This window comes from Hyperoodon ampullatus (genome assembly GCF_949752795.1).
Source record: "Hyperoodon ampullatus genome assembly, chromosome: 7".
Taxonomy (NCBI): Eukaryota; Metazoa; Chordata; class Mammalia; order Artiodactyla; family Ziphiidae; genus Hyperoodon; species Hyperoodon ampullatus.
Window position 1 is genome coordinate 50508021 of NC_136920.1, and position 12825 is coordinate 50520845.

Consider the following 12825-nt stretch of genomic DNA (forward strand, 5'->3'; position numbering starts at 1 on the left):
GATTGGGTAGTGGATAAAGCACATGAAAAACAATTGTGTTTGACTCATTTATTAGTTATATTACCTTGGACAAGCTATCTGACCTCTCTGAGCTTCAGTGTCCTTATTATAAGACTGGTATAATGAACATGCCCCCAGAGGGTAATGGGGAGGATGGTGAGGTGATTTGTGTAAAGCACCAGCACAGTACCAGACACCGAGCAGGTGCTCTGTGTTAATCCTCACTCCAAGTTGCCACCAAAACTGTTTCTAATAGATGTGGTGTTCTTACAGGCTTTTCTGTGTGTAAATTTTATTTTTGAGCAGTTTTAAAGTCCAAATAGTTATTTTTGCCACAATAAACTATTTAAAGGATGTTGTTCTCTTTATTCCTTCTTGCCTACCCATTCTCATGGATCTCTTTATCCTCAAGGTGAAGAAGGGAAGCATCTCCTGAAATTTATAGGACCACATTCTAGAAAGGACTGCTGTGTGTGACTAGAGGTATTTTTACTTTTTTGAGGTCATGCCTGTGTGGCTTTTACAGTGCTATTAATTATTTTAGTTATCTCAATACACCAAATTGAAAAAACAATTAAAAATTCCAGGTTTGCCTCTGACTTGTAACCTTGACCAAGGCACTTGACCTCTTTGAGTCTGGTTTCTTCAGTTGAACAATGCAGATCAAATGGCTTCTACGTCCCTGTCTCCTTTTATGTTGTGATTTATAAAATCTCTGTTCAGGAGCACAGGGCTGTAAGTGGCATGCAGGCCTCAGTTCTCAACAGCAGAGGGCACACTGTACCTAGTATGCTGGGTCGTTAGGTATTGGAAAATATCTATAGTTGTGTAGCCCAAACTTGATATCGTTGATAATTAGGAAGAGTCAAGAAAATTCTGCAAATTAATGTTTTGTAAATGATATTTCACTACTTCTTTCTAGCTGTTTAATATTTAGGTGAAGCACTCAAGAGATAGGAGATTTTGACATTCTAAGGGTATGTCCTATAATTCTGTGAAGAGCTTCATCACTCTCTGCCTTATTTACCCCATCTAAGTACTCCATGCTTAGGATTGGTATGCAGATGGGATGGAGTGGAGAGCTAACATTCACTGAGCATGTATTATATACCAGGGACTATACCTAATACTTTGGATATGTTTTCTCTAATCTTCATAGCAATCCTTTGAGTTATGTGTTATTATCCTTATTTTATATAGGACACCAGCAGGGCTCACAGAGGTTAAGTGACTTGCCTGAGGCCCCACAGTAGCAATTCAAGTTCAGATCTATTGACTTCTAACCTGCTTTCTTTCTGTCATACCAGAGTTCCACCCGCTTTCCCCCAAGCTAAACAGTTAGGGATTGCTAGGAGCAGGAGTGCCCTGAGAGCAGCCACAGAAGAAGGTTTGGCTTTCTGTCTAAAGTTCTTGTGGCTCTTGTAATTCTAGACACAAGCTCTTCCTCTGGTGAGAATTTTTTTACCATATACATTTAACATGATATATGCAAACACATACCCATGTTTTCAAATTTGAAACCTTTAGACTGTATTATTGAAATAGGTTTCTTTGTGGGCTGCTTTTAAAGGGAATGGCAATATCTCATTTTACAAGGCTAGGCTCTAAAGTCAGTGGGTAAGTTGAAAATCACTATGGCAGAATTATCTTTGAGAATACCAGGGGAAGGCATCTTGTTAGAGAGCTGTGTACGTCCTTCCTTTAAGTCCAACACAGCTAGTCCTTCCTCCTTTGTTGAAACAGGTGATGGTTTTTCCTGTTGAGCTTCAAGTGATGCAGTTGGCTTGTATTTAGGGGCTGTGTTGGGGGGTAATTCACATCTTTAAACATCAGAGTTTCATTCAGCATAGTGAGATGCTTACATATTAGAAGTATTCTGAAACCTAGATCAAGAGAAGGAATAGCAGATTCTTGTCTTATTTGGGGGCTTATGCTAACTCATTGGTTCTCAAAATGTTAGCTGTACATCAGAATTACTTGGAGGGCTTGTTAAAACACAAGTTACTGAGTTCTACTCCCCACAGTTTCTAATTCAGTAGGCCTGGGATTCAGCCAGGTAATTTGCATTTTTAACAAGTCCCAGATGAAGCTGATACTGATATCTGGGGACCTCATGTGGAGAAACACTACTAATTTGAATGGAAGCAAGTGGAATCACTTGTCTATCTTCCCTTCACTGTTTGCCTGTTTCTCTTGCTCTTTTTTACTTTTAGGCTTAGTGGGTATAATTGAATTAGTTTACGTTAAATCAAAGAGCTGTGGCTCAGCTAACTCTTTATCCTGTTGCTTAGTTTACTACTTGGCCTAGAACAAGTACTTGGCCCATTCAATAGATGCTTGTTGAATAAGTGATTGAGAGAGTTAACATACGTCATAGGAGGGTTTTTTTAGCACATGGACATCATTATTATATACCTGTTCCATACAGACTGCTTATTTTACTGAAAGGTAGATAGTCTTTATATTAGAATAGCTTGTATTTTAGGACTATATATAGTGATGATCGTGGACATTGGGAAGTGTGCATTAGGTGCAGTTTTGAGAAACTTGCATTTTGGGACCTCTGGTATGAATGTGAAGTGTGCATGTATGTGTGTGTGTGTGTGTGTGTAGATGGAGTGGGTGCAGGAAGTTCCATCTGTTTTAGAATGGCCAAGGGAAATCTTACAAGATCTGGATTAGGTCAGAACCAGCTCCTGCCCCAGGAAGGCTGGAGCAGCACTGGATCAGCCTATGTGTGCCCCAGAGCACCCTGTATTCTCACTCCTGTCCCTCCAAAGCACTGAAGAATTCAAACACTATGACCCTAAAGGCTCAGTGGGCTCTGTACTGTTGGGTAACTCTTTGAATTCAGATAGTTGTATATGAACTTTACCGTATTATAGGGTTTAATAATTGTATTTTTTAAATGGTGAGTTTATTAAGAAAAGGGTGAAAAAACTCAAAAAATATATTTAAAGTTCAATGTAAGCTTAAAATTGTGTCATTCTGACGTGTTTTATATTGTATCTCACAAAGTCTCAGTATCCAGTGTGTTTTTTTCTCTCAGTGTAGATTACATTTTTTCCTTTAAATTCATTTTACTTTTTTATGCTGAAGTATTTTCGAGTAAATTCTAGACTGCATGACGTTTTCTCTCTAAATCCTTCAATGTACAGCTGTAGAAAAAGAAAAAGTTTTTTATGTAGCCAAAACAATATGATCACTCTTAACAAAATTAACAAGTCCTGGGCCTCCCTGGTGGCGCAGTGGTTGAGAGTCCGCCTGCCGATGCAGGGGATACGGGTTCGTGCCCCGGTCCGGGAGGATCCCATATGCCGCGGAGCGGCTGGGCCTGTGAGCCATGGCCGCTGGGCCTGCGCATCCGGAGCCTGTGTTCCGCAACGGGAGAGGCCACGACAGTTAGAGGCCCGCGTACCACAAAAAAAAAAAAAAAAAAAAAAAAATTAACAAGTCCTTAGTCTCACCTAATACCTAGTCCATATTTAAATTAACCCAGTTGTCCCTAAATTGTCATTTATATCTTGTTTGTTCAAACCAAGATACAATCTGGAATCATGCATTGCATCTGATTATTATGTTCCTTAAAATTTATTTAATCTAAAACAGTCCTTTTATGAGGATATTGCCTTGCCTTTTTCTTGTAAAATGTCTTACCTTTGGATTTGTCTGATTGCTTCTTCAGAGTATCTTCAGTTTGTTTTTCTACCCTTTGTATTTCCCAGAAACTGGAAATTAGATGTAAAGACTGGACTAAGCTAGAAGTTGAACATTTTTGGCAAGAATTCATCATAGGTGAAATGTGCTTTGTGTTGTACCATGTGAGGAGATACATAATTCCTGCTCACACCACTGTTAGTGATGCTAACTTTGATTACTAGGTTAAGGTGATGACAGCCTGATCTTGTGACAGTATTCTCTATGGTATTACTTTGGTAGTAATATGAATGTTCATTTTCCTGTCATCCATTCTTCTAATCCTTTTAACACTATTTGGTAATTCTTGCCTGAATCAGTAACTTCACTAGGGTTTGCCAAATATCATTTTTCTAATTCTGTCATTCCTTCTGCATTAGCTGACATTTGGTAAAACAGAGCTCTTTTTCATCAACTGGAACTATTTGGTACCCTGAAATATAATTCTATTGGAAAGGCAGGTTAAATGTTGAGTTCTTTACTTTTTTATTTACAACTTCTAAGTGAGGAGTTGGTTTAATAAATAACTTAAATGGTGGCGAATGAATATTTTTCTTGCTTTTTCTTTTTTGATATCCTTATGGAGTAATGGATTTTCATGAATTGAACGTTTCAATCAACTACAATCATTATTCTTATGTTCAATTTGTTTTATGTTCAATTTATTAAAACTTTAGCTAATGATAGTCCTTTGTAGTTGGCTCCTATATTTGTTAGATATAACTCCATTAATTTTTGAGTGCTTCCTTGCACAGGAAGATGCATTGGTTTATCTTGTAGCTTTCTTGTCCCAAATGTCAGGCAGCCATTTCACTAACAAGCCCTATTCCTTTTAGTGGGGAATAGTATTAGATACCAAAATCCTGACCCTTGGAATGTTAATTGTTATTGGGGTGACAATGTTTATAGACCTTTTCAGTGGTCTGTTTAGTCCTTGAATTTTGATATTAAAAGTTTCAATAATGAAAATTCAGGTAGTAAGGAATGTCTGTATTTTAAAAATGAATAGGTTCCAATTAATAGGTTCTACTGTTTCATTCAATTTTAACATTATTGTGTTTTTAAGTAGCTACTTGATTTTATAATTGTATCTTTTGTCTTACACTGAAAATCTTGACCACCAATAACATTGCTTTATCTTAAAATATAAAGAAAATAATTTCAAAATAACAATATCAATATTACTACTACTAATGAAACCAAATGAAGTTTAAATTTTTTTTGTGATTTTTGTAGCATAGATTGATTTTAATGGAAGAATAAATGTAAATACTTGTTTGATATTTAATTACTTTCCTTTGAAATATGTCTTGTCTGTCTCTTTTTTGTCATAGGTTGATCATTTTGGATTTCATACTGATAAAACTTTTAAACAACGGTACCTAATAGCTGATAAACATTGGAAGGAAGATGGTGGATCTATACTTTTCTACACTGGTAATGAAGGGGACATTATCTGGTTTTGCAATAATACGGTATGTGCAGATTTGTGAAACTCTGGGCTCAATTTCCTTTTTATTATGATCAACTGGAAAAAATCTTTTGCAGTATATATGACTATTTCTGTATTATGAAGTTCTTTAAAAAATAACAAAAAGATAAACTCACGAATAATAGAAAAACAGCAAAAGTACATGAATAGGCAGTTCACAAAAGAATAAATACAGATATCCAACAAGCCTGTTCAGCCTTAAAGAATTACACATGCAAAGAATGAAATACTATTTTTGGACAATTGAATTTTAAAAGATTAAAAAAAAATCCCAGCTTATTTAACGATTGAACAAGGATATGAGGGAAATGGGAGTAGGAATGTTATGGATATAGTTTATTATTATTATTATTATTATTTATTATTTTTTTTTGGTGGTACACAGGCCTCTCACTGTTGTGGCCTCTCCCGTTGCGGAGCACAGGCTCCGGACGCGCAGGCTCAGTGGCTATGGCTCACGGGCCCAGCCGCTCCGCGGCATGTGGGACCCTCCCAGACCAGGGCACGAACCCGTGTCCCCTGCATCGGCAGGCGGACTCTCAACCACTGCGCCACCAGGGAAGCCCTATAGTTTATTATTATTATTATGGTCTCTAGAATGTGAACACAAGGGCAGGAATTTTTGTTTGTTCAGTGTTGTATGCTCAGATCCAGGACTGTGCTAGGCATATAGTAGGTACTCAATAAATATTTGTTAAATGAATGAATTAATAAAATCTAAACAAAGCCAGTACAAATAAGAAAAAATAATACAAGTTTGATTGTCAAATAGGAATGGACAAAGGTAAAACTGTAGCTATATTTTAGCTTTCCTGTTCTACCATTTTTCTTATATTTGTGAGGGTAAAAAAATGTAGCTGTTATCTTGCTTCCCTGACTATATATTCTATCATCTTTTATAATAATGCTTGAATCTGTTAACAAAACTTAATTTAGGAGGACACATGAAGGGAAGAAATTTTCCTTTTTAATGTTCCAGAGCTAAGACTAGAAAATGGCAACTTTCTACCAAAAAGCTAGTCTGTGAATTACCTTAAAGTGGGCACTGAATCATATTTTCTCCACTGCCAATGTCTGGCATGGTGCCTGGTATTCAGGAGGTCTTAGTAAATGTTGAACTGAACTGCACTGAAAGCAAAGATATGAACCCAATTATACTGTGTTATCACATTCCACATTTCTGATTATTTCCTTAGGAATGCTAATAGTCTAAATATGTTAGTTGAAAATAAAATAATTCCCTAAGAGCTGAGATCCTAGATATCTGTCTCTCTTAGATGAGTGACAGATGAAATCAGGACTTATTTTCCATCAGATTCCTGCTCTGTTATTCTGTGAAACAACTGAGGCTGCCTTGTCTCCCTTTCTCTTTCTAATGTGATTCCTCTTTTATGCCAAGGCCACGGGGCAGCTTCTCCTATCCAGTTATTTTCCCAGCTCTTGTTCTTTATCATAGGTAGGCAACTGTTCCTGCCTCCACAGACCCCACTGCTCTGACAGGCACTGCAGCATAATTTAATAAGACTTGCTGGGAACCTCTGACCTCTGAAGTGGTAGAAAGGAAGAGCTACTCAGGGTAGGAAGAGTTCCAGGTACCTGATAGAGGCAGATCCTAGAAGGACAGATCTTGGCCCTTTCTCAGCCCTAGACACACCTTCCTTTACATACTAAAATGTTTGGGTTGCATATTTACATATTCTGGACATTTATTTATTGAGAGGCAGTATAGCATAGTGGTCAAGAGTGAAGATGTCAGCCAGTGATAAGATTTGAATTCTGGTTTTGCCACTATGCTTTGTGACTTTGAGTAAGTTTCTTATTCTGTGCCTTAGTTTTTATATATTAAATGGTTATAATAATGTCTAGTTAATCAAGTTGTTATGAGGGCAAATAAGAATTAGGAACTTAGAACAATGCTGGCACATAATGTTATTTGATATTAATATGTTACATGGACCTCTTTTGAAAAATAAAACACCCTGAAATAGGTACAGGTACATAATCACTTAATACAGTTGCTTCCTCTCAAACCCTGAGGTCAACTCCTCTGGCTACTTTGATGGATGATCCTTACCCTTAAGAAGCTCATAGTCTGGTAGGGTCAGACACACATGTAAGCAAATATTGCAACAAAGTAATAGAGATCTATACCTAGAACAGTGGTATTGAGAGGAGGGTGTGATCAGTAAGCCATAGTGGGGGCAGGCAGAGGAGGGCATCTTGAGCTGGTGTTACAGAATCTGTAGATTCATGGCAGGGAATGAGCAAGGTGTTAAGAGAGAAAATGGGGGTTATTGAAACCATCACAGATACCAGGTTAAATTCTCTGTCCTCACATGCATACAGCTCTTTTAATTGTTTGTTTATTGGTCAAGACAAACAAAAAAAACTTAGAGTTTCTTAGTCTTTGTTAGGGAGCAACAGCTCATTAAAAAGCAATAATGTGCACTGGGAATGACAAGTAGTTTTAATCTGTGCTAAATCTAAATCTAGTTGATTGAAGTTGGGCACCTAGAATGCTTTGTTAAGAAGGATTCTGAGGGCACAATTTGAGGTAAGTGAAAAAATGCAATGGTTGATTAATGACCAGCATTATGTGTGGAAATAGGAGGTCTTACTGCACTTGATGATTGTGTTCTGGAGCCAGATGGCCTGTGCTTGAATCCTAGCTCTACCACTTTCTAGCCGTGTGACTGTCACAGGTTATTTAAACTCTTGTGCCTCAGTGTCCTTGTCTGTAAAATGGGTATAATCAAAATGCCTATCTCTTAGATTGTTGTGATAATTAAGTGAATACATATAAAGTGTTTAGAAGGGTATCTGACAAGTTGTAAGCACTCAATTAATATTAGCTATGGTTAGCTACTATTTATCTTCATGTAAATAAGATTAATATAAAACCCAAGGGAGTCCAATATGTTTATTTGTACAGTTCTCTTTCATGTTATAAATAAAAGTTATCTGTGAGTAGACAGATAACTTAGTTATCCACAGCTCTTTCCTAGATTCTTTGGCACACAGTGCAATTTGAAGGCTATTTTAGACATAATGTTGATTCTGAGGCTAGAGTGTCAGAATAAGGAGAGTTGGAATGACTGGTAGTTGAGCAACTTGGGCTTATTTTTAATTGTTTCACTCTAATGCAGTGTGAGATTGATGTGCAACAATGAAACAGCAATTATATTATTTACCTGTGGAACAAATATGAATTGTGCAGCTTCTCAGAGAACTCTTTTTGGTCCATTTCATGAGTTGCAAAAAGATTCAGACTCTTTTTCATGACCTGATTTTATCCTGTGAATTTGTAAATTCCTCCTAGGGGTTCATGTGGGACATGGCTGAGGAACTGAAAGCTATGTTGGTGTTTGCTGAACATCGATATTATGGAGAGTCCCTACCCTTTGGTGCCAACTCCTTCAAGGTAAGTGTATTTTCTACTTTTAAGTTTAGAACATTTTCTAATTACATGTCCCACTGTAAGAAAGAAATGTTAGCTTTAAGTTGAACTGCCTGAAATTTCAGTAATTTGTATTTAATCTTTACTTTTTATGTATAATGAGCAGTCTTTAACTCAGTGTGATGAGGCTAGCCTTCACCAGGCAAATCTTAATCTATGGCTGCAGAGATTGGAGGGAACTTTTCAGTGTTGAAAAAATGTCAGTAGGGCTTCCCTGGTTGTGCAGTGGTTGGGAGTCCGCCTGCCGATGCAGGGGACGCGGGTTTGTGCCCCGGTCTGGGAGGATCCCACATGTCGCGGAGCGGCTGGGCCTGTGAGCCGTGGCCGCTGAGCCTGCGCCTCCGGGGCCTGTGCTCTGCAGCGGGAGGGGCCACAGCAGTGAGAGGCCTGCGTACCGCAAAAAAAAAAAAAATGTCAGCAAATAATCTGCTTTATAAATTATACACTTAAATTATTGGGTCTACCACTGGAAAAAATGTAATGAGTGCGCATATGTTTGCTTAGTAAGGTGTTTTTCAATAAAATAAGGACAAATCATCGCTATAATTCAGTGAGGCCAACTGGCCACTTGGATTCCCTTCTGGCCTTTCTGTTCTCACAAGGAACTTTGGCCTCAGCCACAAATCTACACTTAATAAGCCAGGACACCTTTTCCTCAACTGAGTCACTCATGTACTACCCTTGTGATTCTGGCTATATGAATTTGCCATCTGTATTATTATTCACTGACTATTTTTCTTCAAATAACTCACTTTTTTTTTTATGTGGACCATTTTTAAATTCTTTATTGAACTTGTTACAATATTGCTTCTGTTTTATGTTTTGGTTTTTTGGCCCCAAGGCATGTGGGATCTTAGCTCCCCACCAGGGATCAAACTTGCACCCCCGGCATTGGAAGGTGAAGTCTTAACCACTGGACTGCCAGGAAAGTCCCACAACTCACTTTTCAAACTTAGTGTTACCGTAGTAAGGCTTTATGTACTATTTTTCTCTAAATTACATTGAAATAAAACAAGTATTACATTAAAAATGTTTACTCACTACCTAAGATCATCATGCATACCACCATTATACACATACCATGCTTTTGGAAAAATCTGAGTTAGAAATGATTGGGGTTAATCATTTTCTAGGCTTCCTGTTTTGAAAGGACTTTTAATTTTTATTTTCAGAGGTTTTATTATCTCATGTTATAAATAAATAAATAAATAAATAAATAAATAAATAAATAAATAGTCCTTGTTTTATAAATGAAAAGCAGAGCAATTTGCTGATATTTGTTAGGCTATGTGGGAAGCTCTATCCTTTAGCTTATTATTTTGCATAATTATCTGATTAGGGGAGTTGACAGGTCCTGAAACCATTGGGAGGTAGTCAGCTTGTTGCAGATAGAAACATAACCTCCTCTCCTAGGTCGCTGTGGTTCATACGTTGCTAGCAAAATGGCGGTAAGGGCTGTCTTTGATATGCTTCCTTCCCTTCATGTGCTCACAGAATTTGTCAGTAGCGTAGGGGAATATTACAGATATATTGTGAGAATTGGGGAAAAACTGCACTCAGCTATACATAGTGCCATGAAAACTGGAAGTAAAGAATAGTGACAGACAATGAGAGAGAAGGTAAGAAGCCAGAAAGCATACATCTTGGATAAGAGGGAAGGTTAAAGGAGTAGGAAAGAGGAAAGATGGAACTCTGGTTCCAAAATATACCAGGTGATGGGAGTAGTCAGAGTGGTGAGACTAAAGTGTGAAGGTCAAATAGGATAGTCTGATATGGGTATGTAGGTGTGTTAGTTATCTATTGCTACATAACAGTTTACCTCAAACCTTAGTGGCTTAAAACATTTATTATCTTACAGTTCCTGTGGGTAAGGAATTAGGAGTGGCTCAGCTAGGTGGTTCTGTTTCAGGGGATCTCATGAGCTTAAGATGTCAGTTAGTGCTTCAGTCATCTGACGACTTGATTGAGGCTGGAGGACACTCTCTGCTCATATGGAAGATCCACATGAGTGACAAACTGATGCTGGGTATTAGTAAGAGGCTTCGGTGTATCCCCTCTTGGGTTTTTCCAAAGGCCTGCTTGAGTGACCTTTTGACATGGCAGCTACCTTCCCTCAAATTTGACAATCCAAGAGAGCAAGGTAGAAACTGCAGTGCTTTTTATGACCTGACATTGGAAGTCACATATCACTTCTGCCACATTCTATTCGTGTTAGAGCCAAGTCACTAAGTCCAGCCCAAGTTCAAAAGGAGAAGAGTTAGTTTTCACCTTTTCAAAGGAGACACTTCATTAGCCTTCTCAGCTAAGCAGGACTCTGAGTTCCACCTCCCTATACTGCAATGAGGAAATTCTCCCTAGGTAGAGAACTAGATGATCGTGGAACTTACTTGCGGAGTATCCTTCTCTCAGGGCTCAAAGTCTTGTGTTGCTTGTTTTCCAATGTCTGAAAATAGTTGTTCCATAGGTTGCTGTTTTTCTTTTTTTTTTTTTAACTCCAATTTTATACTTGTACATCAGGCAGGCTGATGTGTTCCAGTTGTTGGTATGTCAGACATAATAATCATCTTTCTGATGAGGAAGGATGAGTTTTATTTTTACTGATGATTCTTACTTCAGTTTTCCACAGGGTTTACTTTACCTTTGCCTATATGGTAGCCATTGTAAATGTTTCAAGATTTGAAATAAAAGTTAGAATAGAGTAGTTGTCTGTTAAGATTAGTATTGTATTCTATCACATTTGTTGTTAAGTGTTACTTGCAGTTTGTCTCTGCTGTTTCTACTACCTCAACAAGGTCTTTGGTAAATAGCATTTAATAGAAATTACATTTGAATGCAAAATACATTATCTTCTTCCCACAAACTTAAAGTCACTTTTTCATGAGTTTAAATCAGCATTGCTATTGCTTTGACTGGGCGTTTTAACTCAGTTACCTAGAAATTCTATTTGGAGAAAAGCTTATCTGGCTTTTTTCTGGATCTATGCTATGCCTAAGCTGCTATTTATGTGCACATTTATACCCATGTTCTTTGTTATTTTTCTTTAGGATTCCAGGCACTTGAATTTTCTGACAACAGAACAAGCTCTGGCTGATTTTGCAGAGTTAATCAAATACTTGAAAAGAACAATCCCAGGAGCTAGAAATCAACCTGTCATTGCCTTAGGGGGCTCTTACGGTGGCATGCTTGCAGCCTGGTTCAGGATGAAGTATCCTCATTTGGTGGTTGGGTAAATGCACTTATGTTGGATGTGAGCACTTTCTTAATAATTGTCAAGGCAAACGTAGGGATTTGTTTTGGGTAAAACATGTTCTATTCTGTTGTACTGAGAGTTCTAATTTCTGTTTCATTAACAGCTGTTATTTTTCTCACCATTTTTGTTCAATATAAGTTTCAATTTTAAAACTTGAATTCGATGAGTTACATTTTTTTCTTTTCTCCTTCCTTGGACTTCTTACCATTTAGAGCTCTTGCATCCTCTGCCCCCATCTGGCAGTTTGAGAATATGGTACCTTGTGGTGTATTTATGAAGATTGTAACTACAGATTTTAGGAAAAGTGGCCCAAATTGTTCAGAGAGTATCCGCAGGTCCTGGGATGCCATTAGCCGACTCACAGAAAAGGGTAAGGTTTAATTTAAAGAATGGAATCTTGGGATTTTTTACCTTTTAAGTGTAAAATTTAACACTTCCCACTTTCTAAGTTAACTTTTTATATATTTAATTATAACATATGTATTTAAGTATAACATACAGAAAAGTACACAAATCAAAATACACAGCTTGGTGAATTTTTGCAAAGTGAATATATAGTGTAATCAGCATGCAGATCAAGAAATTCCCTCAGAAATCCCCTCAAGCCCTTTTCAGATACTACCTCTGCATTTATCAGGCTAATCACTATCCTTCATTCTAGAACCATAGATTAATTTTGCTTGCTCTTGAATTTTTTAGTAATCAGAATTGCATAGTATGTATTTTTTGTCTCTGCTGTCTTTTGCTCGGCACTGTCAGATAAATCCATTTGTATTCTTTAGTTGTAGTTTATGCATTCTCATTGCTCTATATGTTCCATTTGTTTATTTGCAAAAAGGAATGATTCAGAATACTAATTCTGGTAAGCTTCATGAGATAGGCAACTTATCTATCACGAGATTAACCAGTTCTAAAAATATTTTGTTCAAT

General features: G+C 37.4%; 1 protein-coding gene across 1 annotated transcript in view; it reads left to right on the top strand.

Moving 5' to 3' along the window:
• PRCP (prolylcarboxypeptidase) overlaps window positions 1-12825 on the top strand; it is a gene marked incomplete at its 5' end in the record, with an annotated part of 70670 nt that overhangs the window by 31960 nt on the left and 25885 nt on the right. Inside the window, 4 exons of the mRNA XM_079707635.1 lie at window positions 5031-5171; window positions 8508-8609; window positions 11690-11871; window positions 12108-12265. Of these exons, the coding sequence (XP_079563761.1) occupies window positions 5031-5171; window positions 8508-8609; window positions 11690-11871; window positions 12108-12265 (583 nt within the window). The remainder of the gene's footprint in view (window positions 1-5030; window positions 5172-8507; window positions 8610-11689; window positions 11872-12107; window positions 12266-12825) is intronic.